The sequence below is a fragment of the Lates calcarifer genome, linkage group LG23 (genome assembly GCF_001640805.2).
Source record: "Lates calcarifer isolate ASB-BC8 linkage group LG23, TLL_Latcal_v3, whole genome shotgun sequence".
NCBI lineage: Eukaryota > Metazoa > Chordata > Actinopteri > Centropomidae > Lates > Lates calcarifer.
Window position 1 is genome coordinate 1119140 of NC_066855.1, and position 19839 is coordinate 1138978.

At 46.6% G+C, this 19839-nt stretch overlaps 1 protein-coding gene across 13 annotated transcripts in view; it reads left to right on the top strand.

The window, feature by feature from the left end:
* myocd (myocardin) overlaps positions 1-19839 on the top strand; it is a 100928-nt gene that overhangs the window by 78092 nt on the left and 2997 nt on the right. For 5 of the 13 annotated variants that reach the window (XM_018687940.2, XM_018687946.2, XM_051066231.1 and 2 more), the window contains 11 exons: positions 6315-6380; positions 11604-11759; positions 14480-14664; positions 15713-15817; positions 15907-16235; positions 16760-16916; positions 16999-17532; positions 17622-18119; positions 18231-18377; positions 18739-18867; positions 19612-19669. In XM_018687940.2, coding sequence (XP_018543456.1) covers positions 6315-6380; positions 11604-11759; positions 14480-14664; positions 15713-15817; positions 15907-16235; positions 16760-16916; positions 16999-17532; positions 17622-18119; positions 18231-18377; positions 18739-18867; positions 19612-19669 — 2364 coding nt within the window. Of the gene's footprint in view, positions 1-1207; positions 2008-6314; positions 6381-11603; positions 11760-14479; positions 14665-15712; positions 15818-15906; positions 16236-16759; positions 16917-16998; positions 17533-17621; positions 18120-18230; positions 18378-18738; positions 18868-19611; positions 19670-19839 lie in introns of those variants that run through there. The other 8 variants (XM_051066233.1, XM_051066235.1, XM_051066234.1 and 5 more) reach the window with 6 other exon arrangements.

Genomic DNA, 19839 nt, shown 5'->3' on the forward strand with positions numbered 1-19839 from the left:
ACATCCTGTGTTGACGGAGGCTCTGTAATGTATAGGAGCTGCAGTTGGCGAACACCTCCCTCAGAGGAGAGTGGGCACGGAGCTGAGTTCAGACTCTGACAAATGTCCGGCTGGTATGTGGGAGCTGGAGGAAGGGATGCCTTGTTGAATAGATGCTGCTATCCTGCTGCTGATAAGATAAACCTCCTCCTTCTCAGCTGCTAGATGACTGACTGAGCTAAACCGATCGTTCATCGCACCGTAGATAAACCAATCAAAAAAAAAAAAAAAAAGAGCATGAGCAGCTGACGGAGGTTTAAATAGAACGATGTTATTAAACACAGGGCGGCTTTTACTTTTCTACAGAAGTTATTACAAGACAAACGTCCAACATCCAAGTTTTCTTAAAATATGTCATCACAGTCTTCATATACTTCCTGTATGTATGGCAGCACTCATAGTTACCCTCTCATATATTCTAATGACAAAGACTCTAATTTGGTGTTAAAGTCCCTTTGTGTTTGGTAAATGTCATAGTGACCAATAATTCTTCTCAGTATCTCCTGTATTTAAACTGAGAAGGAAATGTGTTGATTCCAATACAAACTGGTTTTATTAGAAAGGAAGGAACTTTAAAGAAAACAGAGAAGATGAAGCACAAACATTTCATTTAAAACAAAATCATAATAAGGCTGAGCTTCATTTGAAACATTTTCAGTACTCAAAGAAACACAGTACAGTGAGTTCTGATACTGATACCAGAGCAAATACCTTTTCCAATCCTTTCATTTGGCAAATTTCAGCATGTTTGAACGTTTTTCTCTTCATTAAAAAAACAAACAAACCAAAAAGTCAACTCAATAAATGTTTTAAATTGTATTCATTTGGTTTTCACCACTACAGGGCAGCCAAACAGTCTGTCCAATGTTCAGTCTTCTTTTAGCTCTGGTTTAGTTTAGTTTAGTTTCTGGCCTGTAACTTTGTGTCTCTGCTGTTTGGTGAGCAGAGGGTTTTCACCAGAAACAGGGCAGGTGACAGTGTGAGGATGAACCTGAAACATTAAAGCACCTTTCACAGTGAAACTGTTGGATTTCTCTCTAGAACATTTTACTTTTTAAAGTGCCTTGAGATCAATGTTGTGGTGCCACTTAAATAAAACATGAATTAGATTTTTTTGTTTGGATAAAGAAAAGCTTTAAATTCAGAACAGAAATGAAAAACTTCACACATACTGTATGTGGAGTAGAAAGCTGCTGATTATTGGGCTGATTATTTTTCATCTGCTGCCTCAAGGCAAGAAGTGAAACTTCCTGCTCTTCCTATGTTCTCCCTCCTGGCTGTACTGCTGCTCCACTATCAGTCTCTGTGTCTCTATCTTGATCTTTCTCTTTCTATCTAACCCCCCGCCCCCCTCCTCACTAATGACAGTCAGCAGGGCTGATAGGCAGATATATTTATACCGGTGGCAGGGGAGGAAGAAGTCATCAGCCAAGCCCTGTCCAGCCTCCAGGCTCAGGCAGGCGTGGCTTTGAGGAAACCCTGGCCAATTAGCCCCTCCCCGAGCAGGGCATATCCCTCTGTGCTGTCCCTGGCCCTGCTCAGAGCTCTCAGCTAGATGGGACCAAAGCTTCACCAGCCCACAGACGAATACACTCCCACATCAGCCCCGAGGGGAGAGAGAGCAGAGGAGGCAGGAAGAGAGAGCAGCAGCACAGAGAGCCGACGGCTGCAGCTAGTGTGCACACTGGCTGAGAGAGATACAGCAAGAACGCCAGTGTGTGTGTGCTCGTGTGTGTTTTTTGTTCTTACACTAGTCGTCTTCTGAAGCTGTTGATGAGGCAGGCTGGGTCAGCTCCATCTCATCTCAGCCTGGGGTCCAGACGTGGCCGGGGGGGTCGAAGTGTGCACCACTTCTGCAGCTTGTGTGACTTTATTTTGCGACTTTTGAACACTGGAACTGTACTGTAAGCATTATGACTCTTCTGGGCTCTGAACACTCCATACTGATACGAAGCAAGTTTAGATCAGGTAAGTCGAATAACGATGGCTGTGCAGTTTCTGTTTACTTCCCTGTGTATCTGTGTATGCACTCGCACGTTTATTAGCTCAGCTGTCTTTATCCCGAGGGCCATGCAACAGTTTGTCTGCCAACACTTGGCATTTACAGGACAATCCCGTGCACATTATGTCATTTATCTGTCTTTACAGATGAGTTGTGTTGACACTCGTGTTGTGGTCTTCAGTAACGCCTGCGAGGTGACAGGTGTGTGTAATATACTGTGGGCATGTGATGGTAAGAGGAATACCAAAGGGAGGCCAGCGTGAGTCAGAGAACAGCCTGTCACAGTGTGATCGATTTACAGCGGGGCGTGTTCTTTGATGTTCACCCGCCTCCTCGTAAAAACACGACATGTGAGGGTGATGTCTCGGGCAGGTCGTGCACTTGTTCCGTGCCAGCCGCTAACCTGCTGCTGCTGAGGGAAGCCGGCGAGACGTTCTCACTCTGTGGCTCTGTGCACGCCGATAAAGGGAGATTAGACACTGGAGAGGGTCAGAGGTTATCTTAATATGGCTGAAGTGGAAGCTGATGGTGCTTGTGTGTGTGTGTGTGAGTGAGTGTGTGTGTGGGTGTGTGTACCTGGACATATCAAAGGAGGAACTACAGCACTGATTTAAAGTCCACTTAACACACAGCAGCTGCTGGGGCTTTGTATCCATCTATCTCCTTCGCGTACACACACTTTAATTCCATCACTCTCCCTCTCTTATTCACACACACACTTTCTCAGTAATTGTCTTTATTGTGAAGGTTCTTTCTGAGAGCCTGAGCATGTGTGTTTGTGTTCTACCACCACAGTGTGTGTGTAGTCTGAGCAACACTGCCACCTCCCTGAGGAAAATATAACTGATGGTGGCTCGAATCCTGCTCTCTCCTCAGTAAAACTCACTTCACACTGCTGTGGACGCACAGCACACTCTCCTGTGGAGAGAGTGGCTTCAGTTCCTACTTGCAGTTTGCCTGTGAGCTATAATTGCGTTCCAGAGATGGCAGGGTAAATGATGCTTTTCCTTTGAGTTGTTCAAAGCAGATCGGCAGGGTGGGAAATGACCCCCAGTGCTCCGGGGAACAGGAGAGGGAGGGTAGCTGTGTTCAAGAGCAGCAGGAGGCTTTTCGCCGAGGCGGCTCAGGTTCTGTGTTGCTCTGACCGACGCGCTCCAGCTGGTTAATGTGGCACAGATGTAGAGATACCGTCTTTATCGGCATGTTCATCTTGTTCTGACTCTTCTTAATGTTACAGTCAGAGGGATTAATCTTAGGTGATACAAGTTACTACTGACATGACTCCTTGAGTGAATTTATGAGTGCATGAGTGAAACACTGTGCGTAAGTGAAGTAAAACTGTGCATAAATCTCTCTGAGATAACGGCTGATGACAGGGGGAGTCTCAGACGATCTGGTTGTCCAGGATTTACAGTTTTCTTTAAGCTGCGGCGGCTCAGGTTACATTCACTGCCCTGTGAAAAGCTGCGATTGTTGCTCCTTTTTGCACCACGCTTGAACAGCATTATCAAAGCCATGGGAACTGCCGCTGCATGGTTGGAGCTAAAAGGACAGATAAAGATCTCACTTAAGTGCTCCCTGCGGGCCGCCGAATGTTTAGTGAGTGTGTGTGTGTGTGAGTGACTAGTTCTCATGCCGATTTGATTAACAGCTCAAAGGGCTGTGGTCCGTTCTCTCTAGCTCACTGCCATTACATAACACGGCAAGTATAGGTTAAATCAATACTACGAGGTGTCAGCCACAGGTTGAAGAGTAAATCAGCGTCACGCGCAGCTGCCGTCATCACAAAACACCTGTTTTGTATCAGCTACCACACCCAGCCCAACATTTCTTACACTGTATCTGTCGGAGCCAGTGCGTGCCCCAGCAGTAAACTCAGCTATTGTTCTGAAACACAGCTGCCTCACGGAAACATTAGCTCGTCATTTAGGCTTGTTACAGTGAGGTAGCAGAGGCACAGAACAACAGCGTAGTTTAGGACTAATCCAGTTAGGGTTAATTAGTATGTTTATATTTGTTAAAACAGCTGTAACCAGCCTGAATCTTTAATGAATAAAACAAGAGCAGACAAAGATTATTCCAGTGATTACACCTCTGATAAATGTAGGTAAAACCTGGACACCTTCTACTGACAATGACTGCACTTTGGCAACAGATAAAAAAGCACTTACCTGTATTTTTGCACTCACTCTTCTTCAACACAAATACATATCACTTTACTATCACACTATAAGTCACTGTCAGTGGAGCAGCTCCAGAGACTGAATGTTAATGGTGGAGAGTTGGCTCTCCTTCAGACTGCCTCTGGCTCGTGATCACAAACCTGCCTCAAACTGTCCCGAGACCATAAGGGATAAAATATGTGCGCTCTGTTTTAAGGTGGATTTTCACTTTATGCAGAGGTATTAGACTAAAATAAACCTAATTCTTCATGTAGGAATACCTGTTTATTAGAAGTTATACAGCGCTGCTCATACATCTGTCGCAAACACATTCCTGCTTGTGCTGCAGGAAAGTTCAGGAGCCTCTTTAGCGAAGTTTGTTGGAGTTGAAGTGTGAAAGCGTGGTGTTATTGTTAGCCTGTTTCTTCCTCGTGTGGCGGCTGTGAGTGAGTGAGGCGCAGGAGGACAATAAATCAGAGTATCACTACACAGGCTTGTGTAATTATCACCACTTCACCAGTGCTAGCCAGGCCAAACCATCATTTATTTACACTATAAATCTGAAAACTTGTAAATGCGGCTGTGGATTTGTATGTCCTTTGTTGTCAAGAAAGCCCGAGTTAAAACTAATGTCTTCAGTTTCAAAAACAGTGAGAGAGGCAGAGCGTGGTCAGTGATCTGTGATTACACAGCCTGGCTCAGGTCCTCGTCCTGTAACATGTACACTGTGCAATCAGGGCAGACGGCCCTCTGGTCTCACTGAAGCTTTTTAGAGGAGAGAGCAGATTATATGGCAGCTGCTGAGCTTTTTAAGGCAGAATTATTGATAGGCTTTCAGTAAACAGAGGTGAAGCTACGTGGGTTTGAACAACTCGCTGCAGGTCAGACTCATTCAGCCTTTTTTAAAAATATGTGTGAGTCCTGAAGCAAAGTGATCACAGTCACAGAGTCCAGACAGAAGTCACGATAACGGTCTCTGTAAACAGAATACAGAGCAGCGAGGAGCCGTCCCCTGACTTAAAGAAGCTCTGCAGAATTACCCAACACTAACAGTTACATTCCATTGTCACCTTGCTTTTTCCACCACAGAAGAGACAAATCTTGCTGCTCAGAGTACGTGGACGTGTGTTCATTGTTGTATCAGTTACATGCTGTGGTCATCTTTCAGTCTGCGCTGTCTCTCTGTGATGCTGCGACAGGGTCACGATCCCCCCTCACTGTAAAGTGAAGCAGATGTCAGATGAAGGGACTGGTGTTACATAACGGAGGTGCTCTCCTATGAGAGCGCTACGATGTGGCACCAGAGCTCACTGATCCTGAGTCCAAATGTTAAGAAAGTCGTGACATCAAAAGCTGGAAGGTTTGGGGGAATTCACGAGAGCTGCTCGAACATAAGCCACCTGAGCGGGATAATTAACAGGCAGGAAGTCATTAGGGTCTTTCAGAGGAGGAGGAACATTTCATACTTGTGTGTCAGAACCAGGATCTCACCGAGAGACCTTCAGATAACAGCGGGGAGGAAAAACACACACAGACAAAGAAAGAAAAAGAAAGAGCCACAGACACGAGCAGACCGACAGACACGGGGGAGGCTGTATGTTTATGACCCCACACTCCCACCTCGACCACTTCTACACACACACACACACACACACACAGAGAGCACGCAGAAACATGCACACATGCAGCCGGACCACACACTGCTGAGCAGATCTGTTTAAAAGCCAGGAGCTGTGTTTATCATTCCCTACATCCTGCTCGCAGAAATATTTGTGAACAAGCAGTGTTGTTTTTTGTCTGTGTTTTCTGTGTTCATATGTATATGTAGATACCTACACACAGCGCATGTGCGTCTGTTCAGTCGTTACAAACTGACATGGCTGCAGGTGAAGTAAACTAATGTGAAATCTTCTAAGAAACATATGAAACAGCATTTAAAGAGTTCAATTCTCAGTCTCTCTCTTCCTGCTTTTTCCTCTGTCCCTTACCTGTCCTTTCCACATCTCTTTCTCCTCTTCCCCCTTCTTTTTACTCCTCTCCTCTGTCTATCTCACCCTCCTCCCCCACCTCCCCCTCCTCCCCCCTCCCCCTCGTCCTCCCCCCACCTTCAGTCCTACAGTTAAGACTTCAGCAGAGGAGGACACGAGAACAGCTGGCAGACCAAGGCATCATGCCTCGTGAGTAACGCCTTCCAACACTGAGCTGCCGCACACACACACACACACACACACACACACACACACACACACACAGAGTTCCACTTAAATGCTTTCAGTCTGCAGTGTGACTCAAGCAGAGAAATGGAAAGAGTGAGAGAAACACACAAGCAAGTGAACGTATCACACTGTGGTCCAGTTAGTAAGAGGACACACAGGTGACGACTCTGTCAGATGTCTGAGTGCTCTGCTTCCACCCAGAGCTGATGAAAGTCAGTGGTAATTCATTCATGTTTCTCACAGAAGTGAAAGGTCACATTTCAGATAATCATTAGCAGCCTGTCTCTGCACAGATGTGAACAGTGTCCTGAAGAATAACTCTTCACAGTCAGTTTTGTGGAGTATCCAGAGTAACAGGGACATCATGTCTATTCTTGTTTTACATGGTTTAAATGTCATTTTTCTTTTGCTGTGAGCACCAAACTGAGGTGGAGGTCGAAACGATATCTCGCCAATCATGTGACTGGTTTTATTGTAATATGTAGTAATGTAGTAATACGTTGGACATAATGTCACCATATAAAATAATGACAGACGTGTTGCACATCCAGCAACAATAGAATCCAGTATTCACTCTGTGTTTGCTCTGTTTTTAGTCTCCACCAACTCCTCAGGAAAATATCTGACTCTTTAGCTGATAACTGCTCCACAGTGTTCACCAGCTGCTCACTAACGGTGTGTGCTGGCTGTAGCGTAGTGAGCTAAAATACTCTAGAGCTGTGAACTCATTCTCTGTAGGTTTATCACTATGAGTAACCACTTTAACATTTAGCAGTTTTTTTCCATTGTTAATGCTGATGAGTGCAGCTTTAGATATGCATATGATGTAATTAGCCGTTCAACCAGTGAGTGAGCCAAATGAAGCACAGTGAAGGATCTTAACATTGTGTGTGTTGACAGTCCAGTGGAACAACGTGAATGTACAGATATTCAGTCCAGTGTGGGGAATATGAGCAGCTTTTCAAATTTGCCCTTTAATTACACGTCTTCTTGGCTCAATCAGTCTTACTTTGAAAATCTTGGAATGCAGCTGTGAGAAGCATCATTTCCCCCCGAGTTTCACATGAATCAGATCATTGAGTCTGACATGTTGCATGACGTATAAAGAACAAGAGAGAAAAAAAAAAAGTTCTGTTGCAGCTTTGAAACGAAACAGTAAAATCAGATGCCAGCTGCTTGTAAAAGAAGAACAGAGGAAGACAGAGAAAGATGGATGGAGATAGAGGGGAAGAGTGTAGCAGATAATTTTGCTGAACTTCACCCAGAAAGGCTGAACCAATCAGTGAAATCAGCTGCTGTTGGGTTCTCTTAGAATCAGAGTTTGTTTCGTCTTTGTAAAAAGTTTTAACCCGAGTCAAACTGAGTCAGAGCTGAGGTCTCACGCTGCAGGTTAGAGCAGAGAAACAGGTAAGAAAGAAAAGAAAACACTTAAGGTGACAGATGCTCTAAAGAGAAGCAGATCCAGACTGCACAGACAGATAAATCCACAGGTAGTGACAGCTGCGAAGGTGGACGCAGACGAAGCAGGTGGATATGTGCACCCAGCGGGCAGAGAGACAGGCTGATAGCGGCTGCAGCCAGCGAGCAGGCAGACAGGTCGGTGAGTGACCGCCGAGGAATGCTCTCGTGCTGGAAGAGCCTCTCAGTCTCAGAAGAAACAGAGACTGCTCGGCCAGATTTACACGGACTGTACCTGTTTACATCGCAGCGCCTGCAGAGCGCCGCATCAAAGCAGAGGCACGCCCAACAGCAAGGAGCATGAGCTGTCCTTCAGAGGACGAGGCTTTGTACTTTTAATGTCATGTAGGACATAGTGATGAGGACGTGTGGACCTGACTGTACTGGGCGTACTCTTAAATCTGCTGCTACGATTAATGGCCTCACATGTTCTGTAGGTCAGGGTAGCACTGCAGTGTTTGCAGCTGTCTTGTTTAGATTCGACTGCCAGCGCACACAACATGCCACAAATTTCAAATATTCATGAGAAAGCAAAGCACTCGGTTTGTTTAGCAGAGACATTACACAGCAGACAGCCACTTATAAACTGAGATCTTATCGATTCCCGATACTTTAAAGCGTCCTGGCAATCATGGGAGCAGTGAGTGATGCCAGTGTATAGTGTTTTTTTTTGTTACTCTTCTGAAAGAACAAACAAGGGGACTGGGGACTTGGACTGCAGGCCAGGGATTTGTTGAATGATATCTCTGGCACCGTTTGCCATTTCACAGAGGCTCCAGCCTCCAGATAAACTGCTGGTAAGTGTGCGGGGGAACGGAATCCAGAGGCCCGGCGAGGCCCTATCAGTTTCTAGGAGTCTGTCACAGATAAGGCAGCAAGAAGGAACGCAATTGGCCAGCGCTTTTTTAAAAAAGAACTTTCAATTGGCTGTTTATCTCTTGATTGCAGGCGGTGGCACAGATGGAACAGGGTTGCAAAGACTTGTATTTGTTAGTACACACTTTCTTACACCCACACACTTCGATGTCTTATCACCCCCCAAAACATCATCTGTCCTCCAGGCTCTTTATGTCTGCCCCCCAAAAATAAGGACATGTTTGAGGGCGTCACAGCATCGTCCTCCTCCTCCTCCTCCTCCTCCTCTGTGCTGCTGTAGCTGTGATCCCTCAGACGCTGGCTGGCTCGGCCTGGCTGTGTTATTCCTGCTGGGGAGATGGACACGGCACAGGGTCTGTGTATATATTACCCAGGGAACATCTGGTGTTTATTAGGCTATTCAAGAATCCGCCCCAGCCTCTCAGGCCCTGACTGGCGTGTGGCCTGCATAGGAGCTCACTGTCTGCCTGCTGGCCGCAGGTCTGACCCTGCGCACACACATACAATCTAATATTTCCTCATAAAGATAATAGGGCTGTAGCTGCAGGTTTACTGTGCTTTTTCCTGCGCCCTCTCGCTTTAATCCTCAGTGGATGGAAACACAAAGGGAATTATTCCTGCCTAATGCACCATACGTCTTACCTCTTAGTGTAGTGTTTACATTTGGCAGATAGAGTCAGCAGGTATACGTATTGCTATAGGTTTAAAGTGCCTGTATGTTTTAATACTGCAGCAGAATGTTTAAAGTTTGTAAGCCGGCCTCAGACTCACGGGATCGTGTTACGTTACGGTGGTGCAGCCACGGTCGAACACATTTTTAGGCAGTTTGGTTACACAGTTTAAACACACTTAGAGCTCCATGTGTCCCTGTGATGTCAAATCAGGCCTTAAATCAAGCCAGTCAAACAGGTGGGGGGGGGGTTGGTTTATAAACAGAAGATGATGTCATCTGGTGGACGGCGGCGGCGGCGGCGGCCGGGCAGCTGATGCCTCCTCACTTCCCCTCTGAGGAAGGACAGTGGATCCAGATCATCTGCTTTACCCACTGCCCTCCATCTGTGAGGCGTTCACTGACTCCTTACATCCCCTCTCTCTCACTCTCCCTTGTTTTCTTTCCCTCTTCACCTTCCTCCTTTCAGCCTCATTTTCTCTCTCAGCTGTTTTTCTTTCTTTTCTTCAATCCATCCTCCATTGCTCTCGCCTTCATTTCTTCAATCTCTTTCTCTTTTCCTCCCATCATTCTTACTTCAGCTTTATTTCTGCTCACTTTACTTTCTTCAGAAGTCTGATCTTTCCTTTCATTCCTGCCTCTCACCCTCTTTTTCCCTTCAGTATTTTTGTCCATCCTTTCTTTCTTCCTTCACGTCTCCTGCTCTCAGTGATGCACCTCTCCTCCTCCTCCTCCTCCTCCTCCTCCTCCTCCTCCTCTCCTCTTTGTCTCATAGAGAAGAATAGGTGTCGACTCTGAAATATTTGCTGTATCTGGAGATTAAGAAAGTTTAATATTGCAGATTTAATCTTAACTTAATTTTGATGTTGGAATCATTTCAAATAAGTTTTTAAAATAACTTTTCTATGAAGCATTTTTCAGTTTTTCTCTTGCCTGAGTTTTCCAGCCCAAAGCTCAGTATCATTCATTTCAGTCTGACGCTGGATCCTGTTTCATCCCACTGAAATTATATTTGACCAAATAAGTGCTGTTGCTCTTTCTTGCTCTCATATAATCAAACTGATTGGGTGTGCTGTCCTCACTGCTCTGCAATCAGTCCTGTGAGTGCTGTGTATAGACTGTGGGCCGGCCCGGGTTCGCTCCAGCCCTGATTATTTATCCTGGACTTAACAGACACAGACTGTGGAAGGTTGGAAATCTCACCTGCTGCAGCCCTTTAATTACAGCTGCTCTGTTTATTTTTCTAGTGCTCAGAGTGTTGACTGTGCAGTGTAGTGCAGCGTTTGGACAGATATTACAATTGATCCAAAACAGAAATATTGATCATTGAAGGCTGAAGCCATGGAAATGTCTTATGGAGACACAGCAGCTGAATGTGTGTCAGTGAATGAGATGATGAAATAAAGATAAATAATTAGATGAAATTCAAATGAAAAGAGATTAGATGGAACTAGATGTAGACAGAGATCAACTGGATTTTATTTTTGATTATTAGATTATTATATGCCAGGTATGTGCAACACATTTTCATTCTTTACCTGAGTAAAGGAAACAAGTAATGTAACTCAGGAAATTACAGGTAAATCTTATCCATTCAGAGTTTTAATAGGAGGGCTGTGAATCTGAATGTGGGGAATAAATTCCATTTGAATTCTCTGTGCAGCCGGAGGCGTTCACTGTCACTGACTTTTAACAGCAGCAGTGGAGGCACAGTGAATCTCACCTGACAAAACTGACTCTGACACGGAGCTAAAATCCAACAGGACAGGGTTATAAACATGATGTTAGCAGGCTAACAACAGCAGAACATCAGAGTGACCGCAGCCACAGCGTCTCTCAGGATCAGGATTATCCAAACCAGTTTCCTGTTGGATTGAATTTCCTTAAACTTTATTGTTTGTGACAACAATCAAAGCGACAACCCTGAATCACTGTAATATCATCACTGATGCATTCATCTGTTTTTAACTGTTGTACCTGGTTGATGTGAAGCTAATGTTCACTACTTTATTTGTGTTTGTATATGGTCATAATGTTTTTAAATCCTCACAAACAGCCGTCAGATAAATGTGCAGTTGAAATGAAATGTGCAGATCTTTGTTACTGCTGCAGTGTAGGTGTAGGAGCCATGTGGTGTGTGCCGTGTTGTTGATGCTGTGGTCCTGCTGTGTGTTGTGCAGACCCGGCCTCGGACGGCTCCTCTCTGGAGGCCCAGCTGAGGCTAAAGCGAGCCCGGCTTGCCGAGGACCTGAATGAGAAGCTGGCTCTCAGGCCGGGGCCCCTGGAGCTGGTCCAAAAGAATATCATTCCCCTAGACTCTGCCGACATGACGACAGGTATCAGCAGTGTGGTGTAACACACCTTTAACACCTGCTGCGTCTCAGCCTGCCAGACTCCACGTTTGTGCGTTTGGTCGTCAAACTTTAGCTTTGAAGTAAAAGGAGAGCATGCTTCCCTCCTGACTGCGTGTGTGTGTGTGTGTGTGTGTATTAACAAACCATTGTTCAAGTCGTTTACTAAGCAGTACAAAGCAAGCACTCTGCTGGAGATTAGAATCTACTCAAACAAGCACGTACTTTAATGACTGCACTGCTGGACTTCAACACACTCACATCATTTTGTCAAACAAGCACCGACTAAAAGTAGAATGTTTATTACAGATCTTTTCTCCAACACAGAAAGGTTTGTGACACAGCATGATGTGGTCACTGCATTTATGCCTGTGTTTAATTAGTTAGACGACTGAAGGTACGTCTGATTTCCTCAAATGAAACTCAAAGACACAACTGGGAACATTAATAAAACCTGGAAGTTCATCTCTTTTTCCAGTTCAATCTAAAGCTTCAGAAAAGTAGTTCCAAGTAGCTTCATTAACAGTTGGTAAACCATCTATTAATGCTTTATTCATCTGTTGGTAAGACATTCGTTAGAGCGTCGGGTTCCAGGTTGTTAAACATCCCTCTGAGTGGTTGGAGCACTCCATCACTGACTTGGAGCAAACCTGTGAGCTGTATTAAGAACTTATTAACGTTCACAGCTGCAGGTGTGATGGATTATAAACCTTTTATTAATGACTTACTGGCTGCAGAAGAGGCAGTGAACGCCTCATTATGGATCACCAACATTTCTAACAAAAGAGAGGAATAAACAGTGATGTTTCTCAACCTGGCAACACGGGTTTGTTGTGTGTGTAACAGCTTATCACTCATCTACTCTGCACACAATCATAAAAGATGTAAAGATGTTAAAAAACAGTTAGTTTAGGAGTGATGTCTGACCTCTTCACCTTTACACTCTGTTTCCTGTTCTCTCTTAATATGGTTTGAATTTACTTGCAGGGGAAAATATTTGTTTGTAATTCTTGCACAAAGAAAGTTATTTTCATTTTTAGAGGAACATGCTTTTTCCAGAAAATGCCTGGATCTCCAGAAGTGTTGTTAGAGCATCACTGAACGGACTCATTTTCAAAAAGCTGCGTATTTACAAACACACATTGTGGAGCTGCTGTGAGATCTCCACCTCCTCCTCTGTTTGATTTAAGGAACTGCACAACATGCGTCCTCAGCCGCTCCACTGATTTACTGCCGTATGAAGCGTCGGGCTTTAGTCGTCCCACTGCGTTGCTCTGACCTCGCACTGTTTGTCTTCCAATCCCCAACATGCAGTGTTTCTGAGACTGGTGTTTTAGCGGTTTTATGTTTGCCCCCTTGAGCCTCCAGTAAACATGTTGCGTAAAGGAGCCGGCGGGCTGCAGTCAGCTGGTTTACACTACCTCCGCAGGAGGAGGGGAGTGCCGTTTATTGAGATGAACAGCAGCTGTATTTGGGTCCACCCTTTTCCTTTAGAAGTGGGGATGTGTACATGAGTTTGAGTGCATCCTTGTGTGTATGTGTGGGCGTACCTGTGTGTATGTTTGTTCCCAGCTCCTCCCCTGTTTTGTCTCTGTTTTAACTGGCCTCTGCGGCTCCACCGAGCCACCTACAGAGCCTCATGACAGGACCAGGCTGTTGCGTCCCCCCTCGCCTGCAGCATTAACCCCTCACCTTAAAGCTCTATATCCCCTTACACAACACTCCCAACGATCGTTTCAACCTCTGTCCGGTAATTTTGGAAACTATGTGACCCACTGTAACTTCTAAACCAGCCACTTGAAAAGCGGAAGTGTACACGGTTCGCAGATTTCCTGTAATTCCACCATCTCAATCTCCTGGTGACATCAAATTGACTTGAGGACTCATGGAAACAGTGTGTGCTGGACTGAATGTAGCAGAGCGAGACCTGTCGCAGTGTGTGTGCTGGTTGGAGTTAAAAACGAACAGGTGTGAGGAAGTGGCATTCAGGACAATACTGTGCACTAAGCTGTGTGTTAAGCTCTGTTAGTGTGTGTGTGAGTGTGTGTATTGTGAGGTCAGTGAGTTGCACAGAAAGAGCCTGGTGCTGTGATTGAAACCAGGGTCTGTTCCTGGCTGTCACATGTTTGGATACAAAAAGAGAATCTTATACCTCTACACACACACACACACACACACACACACACACCAGCCATTTACCACCTCCCTCCCCTGGCTCTGTCCCTTCAGCTCTGTTAGATAGCCGCTCTCAGCTCCTCCAATCACAGCTGCCCTCGCTATCAGCCCGGCCAATCAGGAGCGTGGCGGAGGTAAAGTGGCGGTGTCAGTCTCTCACCCACGCAGCGTAACACCTCCAGGCTGAGTGTGGGACTAGGTGTCAGTGACAGACAGGCAGTGTGTGAAAGCAGCCGCTCACACAGGGAGCACACATTATATACAACACACACCACTGTATAGATGACTGATCGTTACAGGTCATACAGCATCACAAATAAACATGACTCAGGTTCAGCATATCAACATTTTTATCAGAGCTTCTCTAGACACTGGACACAGTTTAAAGATAATAAGACGAATAAATCAGACTTTAATAGATGTGGGTGCAGTTCTCAGAAACTACCGTTAAAAGCATGCTTCATGTCATCCCACTAAGTAAAGCATTCCAGCTCAGTGACCCCCCACCTGTCTCTCTGCTCCTCTTACAGTAAACCATGGTAAGTTCCCTAAGCAGGATGACTCTTATGCGTTTGAGGAGGACAGCAGCAGTGAGAGTCTGTCTCCAGAGCAGCACCACAGTGACGAGTCACAGGGCTCAGCCTGTCCGTCCTCTGAGGCTGTGGGCAGCGCGCCCTCCTCCTCGTCCTCGCCTGCTCTCACCAGCCCACGACAGGTAAAAACACACTCGACCAAACGCCACTTCTGCTCCCTCCATCTGTCTTTAACCTGCATTTTGTTGTCGCTGTCAGTAGCTGTGGTTGCTCTGCCCTCCTGTGGTGGCAGAGTGAACTGCACCACCCTCAGTTTTCCACTGACCGTTGGACTGAGCTGAACTAGGCAGGTGTCACATTCCTGCAGGCCGAGCCGTCCTGTCGGCACAGCTGCCTGTGTTTTCCTGACTGCTTACCTTTCACTCGTGATGACCTCATTCCAACGGTCACCGTCGGCAACAGTCACTTGACTGAAATTCATGCCAGAACAGGGTTGTTTATATCCGTTAGACTGAAATGTTCCAACTGAATCCTCAGCGCTCGCTGTGTCGTGTCACTTTGAAAAGTCTGTTTAGAGCTTGCTGGAAAACTTCTGCAGAGGCAGCATCAGTACATGTGCATTTTTGGGGATAATTATTCTATTTGGATTACAAACTGAGTGTCTCTCAACGCCTCCTCATCTCAACTTTATAATCCTGAAGGAGAAAGTAGTGTTACATGCAGGTGAAGAAGACGTTCTGTCAGAGCAAAATACATCAGAGCTAAAGCAACAATGACAGAAACATCAGCAGAGGAAATAAATCATTCAAACACATGAATCAACTGGAAGATCTGAATTCACTCTCATACTGTGCACTGTGATCTGACCAGCTGTTGGGAAGTATACTCACTGTGCCAGATCGTCTTTTATTCTTTATATGCAGTTAAAGCTGGAGTGACACAACATGTTGTAGAGTCATTTATTATTCCTTGTGTAGCTGTGTATTTCTGTGGAGGTCAGTGTTTGCTCTGGACGTTCACTGTTCCATCAGTCCTACCTGGTGATCACCTGACTCTGTTTATAGTTAGTTAGTTACAGTGTCAGATCAATGTAGAGGAAAAAGGACGACATTATAGAATTTTGTCCCAGTAGATGAAAAACTTTAACTGGTAATGAGCAGCTTATCTCAGTGACAGTAAATATTAAAAGACAAACTTTGTAAAACTGTGTATGTTCTTATTTGTGAGCAGGGGGGTGCAAACAGAGACCCACCTGATCAAAGCCAGGATGAAGGGCTGTCTGGTGCCAGCAACAGCCAGACCACTCCCCCTATACCTGTTCCTGCTATTGTCAAGGTCAGTTAGCTCTTCAACAACGTGGATCTTTCCTCGACTTTTACAACACGTGCACGTGCCTGGTTACTCACCCTCTCTACTCTGAACAGTCCAAGACATCAGACAAGAACCGACACAAGAAACCCAAAGATGTGAAGCCCAAAGTGAAGAAGCTCAAGTACCACCAGTACATTCCTCCGGACCAGAAGGCGGAGAAGTCCCCTCCGCCCATGGACTCGGCCTACGCCCGGCTCCTGCAGCAGCAGCAGCTCTTCCTGCAGCTGCAGATCCTCAGCCAGCAGAAACACTCTCACACACACTCACAGACGCAGCAGTCGCAGCAGCACACACACACTCCGCAGACGCAGGCCCAGGCCCAGGCTCAGCAGAGACAGCCCGCTTTCAGCTACCAGCCTCACCCACCGGCCCAGATCCAGAAGTAAGTCCCACTCAGACCCAGGACGGAATTCAGGATTCACTCACTGGCTTTTTCATCTGCAGCCTGTCACAGTCCAGATCATGAGAGGAAATAAAAGCTGTAGAAAAGGCTTGTTTTATCAAACTACTGTTCCCGAGGTTGAGAATGAAATGTTAAATCTGCATTAACTGACGTTGGCCACTTGGGGGCAGCAGAAACAGAGAAAGCTGTCTGAGTTGTTCTGATGTAGGAACATGTTAGCAAACATTAACATTCAGGTGGAGTCAGTTCTAATCCTGCAGACTAACCAACAGGTGGAGGTAGAGGTAACAGTCGCCACAGCTTTAATGAGTTTGTTCTTCAGGCCTGTTGAGGATGAGGACAGATCCATCTAGACCCTGGTCATCTAGAAGTTGCTCTTATTAAAGCGTATCTATAAACAGACCAGTGGTTATGATGTAAACACTGATGGTAGGTGATGTCTCTGTATGTCTCGCCTGTGTGCTGCTGTAAGTGACTAACCCACCTCTGTTGCCTCATTCTAGAGGATCCACTGATCAGATATCAGCTTGTAGCTCCAGCGGTCCGTCCAGTACAGCCAACAGTAACTCCTCCTCTCCAGTCAAGAACACATATCCCACCCAAAGTAACATCTCACCGGTCAAACCTGGGCCCCTGCCAGCCAATCTAGATGACCTAAAGGTAGGTTTTACTGGAAAAGAAACTCACTTCTTCACTGGGCAACAGTTCCTCCATCTAACCCCTGCCTCTTCTTTCCCTGCAGGTATCAGAGCTCAGGCAGCACCTGCGTATCCGTGGCATGCCTGTCTCAGGAACCAAGACCGCCCTCATCGAGCGACTCCGGCCCTTCAAGGACTCCAACACCAGCTCCTCGCCCTCAGGCTCCTCCGACATCACCACGGTGACCTTCCCCGTCACACCCACAGGATCCCTGTCCTCCTACCAGTCCCCGTCCTCCTCCAGCGCCCTGTCTCAGGGAGGCTACTACCCATACCCCAGCACCTCCTCAACTCCTCCCATCTCCCCGGCCTCCTCGGAGCTGTCCCTCAGCGGCTCGCTCCCCGACAGCTTCAGCGACGTGCCCATGTCCTCGCCGACACAGTTCGCCCTGCAGCCGTCCCCGGCCCAGCTCAGCATGGAGGACGGGCTGGGGGGAGGCACCCAGGGCAGCGGAGGACAGAGGGCGGGGGAGAGCGGAGGTATGGACGGCCTGGAAGCTGAGAAAGATAAAATGCTGGTGGAAAAGCAGAAGGTGATCGAGGAGCTGACGTGGAAGCTGCACCAGGAGCAGAGACAGGTCAGTTCTTCTCTCAGTCCTGTTTCAGGATCAGTTCTGCACCGACAGGCTGACTGTCATGTGACCTGTTTGTGATCACGCTTTGTCAGGTTGAAGAGCTGAAGATGCAGCTCCACAAGAGGAAACGCTGCTACGGAGCAACGCAGGACGCCGTCCCTCCTCCATCTCACCCCTCCATGCACCACCAGCAGACTCCAGCCATGATGGGTCAGCACTTCTTTGGGGTGACTATCAAGCAGGAGCCCATGTCCCTGTCCTCCAGCTGCCCTCTGTCCTCCCCCAAACAGCTCAAGAGCCCTGCTGGCAGCTGCATGGAGGACATGGGACACTGCAACGCCTCCGTCTCCAGCCTGGGGGGCGCCGGCGGGCCACAGTGCATGGACACAGCCCCTTCCTCCGGCAGCCCCTCCACCATGTCTGCTTTCCTCAGTCCACAGTGCTCCCCACAGGACTCCCCCAGCGGAAAGCCCTCCAGCAGCCCCCAGCCTTCGTCTCCTAACAACCCCTACCTGCTGTCTCCTCCGCTGGGAAGAGACGGCTGCGTCCACCCTCACACCTCGGCCAGCAACAGAGGGCGCAGCATGCAGGTGTGAACCACCATCCACCTGCTCTGTGGAGGAGGAGGAGCCTCAGTGTCGCCTTCATGTACACGCTCTCTGTACAGGTTGATGTCTAACACATGTTTTGGTTGTTAACAGATCCAGCAGAAGAGCGGCAGCCAGCCGGTGAACTGCTCTTATCCTTCTGACCAGAGAGGCCTTCAGGGAGTCTTCCCCCCCCCAGCTGACTGTGGCCTCAACCACAGCAGCTCAGCCAAAGCTGAGAGCCAGAATATGCAGCCAAAGGTAAACGTCACGTCAACACGCAGCGCTGTTTGTAATGTCGTCACCTCACATCCACGTAACCGTTTTTCTCTCTTCCATTAATTTGTGATCTGTCTGACTCTATATAATTGTCTTGTGTTATGAGGTTCATTGTCTCTTGTCATATCTCCACTCTGTAAGAGTGTTTTCGTTACACACTCCTTCACCTCAGAGACTCTTCCCTCACAACAACACGACGCCAACCCATTCTCACAGTGCAATGTTGAATGTGATGAGATTATTCAAACATCAGGGCTTTGTAGTTCTTTTTCATCTGCAGCACACTCATAAATCCCCTGCTCTAATTGGTGGGCTAATGTCACTTCTCACCTGTTTCATATAGATGTCAGTATTGCCCTCTCCTCGGCATGTTGGCCAAAAGAGCCAGGTCTCTCCCCCCGCCTTCAGTAGCTCAGATTCAGATGCATCAGACTTAAGACAGCCCCCATGCTATGAGGATGCAGTGAAGCAGGTAAACTCAAACCCGTGCTAAGATTCAGTAGACAATGGCTGGCCAGAGATTTTATTTGACCTGTCGGCGTTGCTCTAATTCCACTTTTCCTCCTGTCTTCTGTTTTTTTCACACCTCTTTTATTCATCCATTTGCTTCGTTTACTGCACTAACTGTTCACCCTTTACCAAGTCTGACGCACACTGGTGTTTGAGTTGTACAAACATTTTTCTGATGTAAAGGAACAAATAATAAAGTTTCTCAGTGTGTTTGTGTTCCATAGTTTTTTTAAAGCATGTCCTGTACAGTACAAACTGTCCTGAGCATATAAATGACTTTAAAAAGAGAAAACTGTTTGTTAATGTTATGAGTTTATATTCTTATGAGACTGTTTTAACTCTAATATCACAGGAAGCTAGCCAGCTAGCTCAACTGAACAGTCTGACAGTGGGAAAAGCCGTTAGCTTGTTAGCTAACGTAGAAAAGTTCAAGAATCTGGTTTATCTGGTGCTGTGAGGCTGTGTTAGTGCTGGTAGACAGGAGGATGGTTTTGGCTTCAGTTGTGTTGAACCATCTCCACCACAGTCAGTGAATGGGAAGAATGAATGAAGTAACAAGCAGAGAAACACAGAAAGTACAGTTGTGATAAGTAGAAGAACTAGTTAAAGGCAGGTCAGTAGGAAACAGGTCTGACAGCTCTCATTCTGTTCATGTGAAACCCTTTGATTTAACTACTAAAAGAATCCTGTTTTATCACCATTACAGCAACTGACCAGAAGTCAGCAGATGGATGAGCTGTTGGATGTGCTCATAGAGAGTGGAGGTAAGAAGAAATTCAACGCTTCATGTTGGTCTGCAGGTAGAAATCTGTAGCTGCCACTGCAGAGGCAGCTTAGTTTAAAACCTCTAAACCAGCAGGAGCACTGCTTAGATTTCACCTGTCCGTCAGTGTCAGGTATCAGATCCCACTTCCTGCTGTGACCCTCCCTCCTC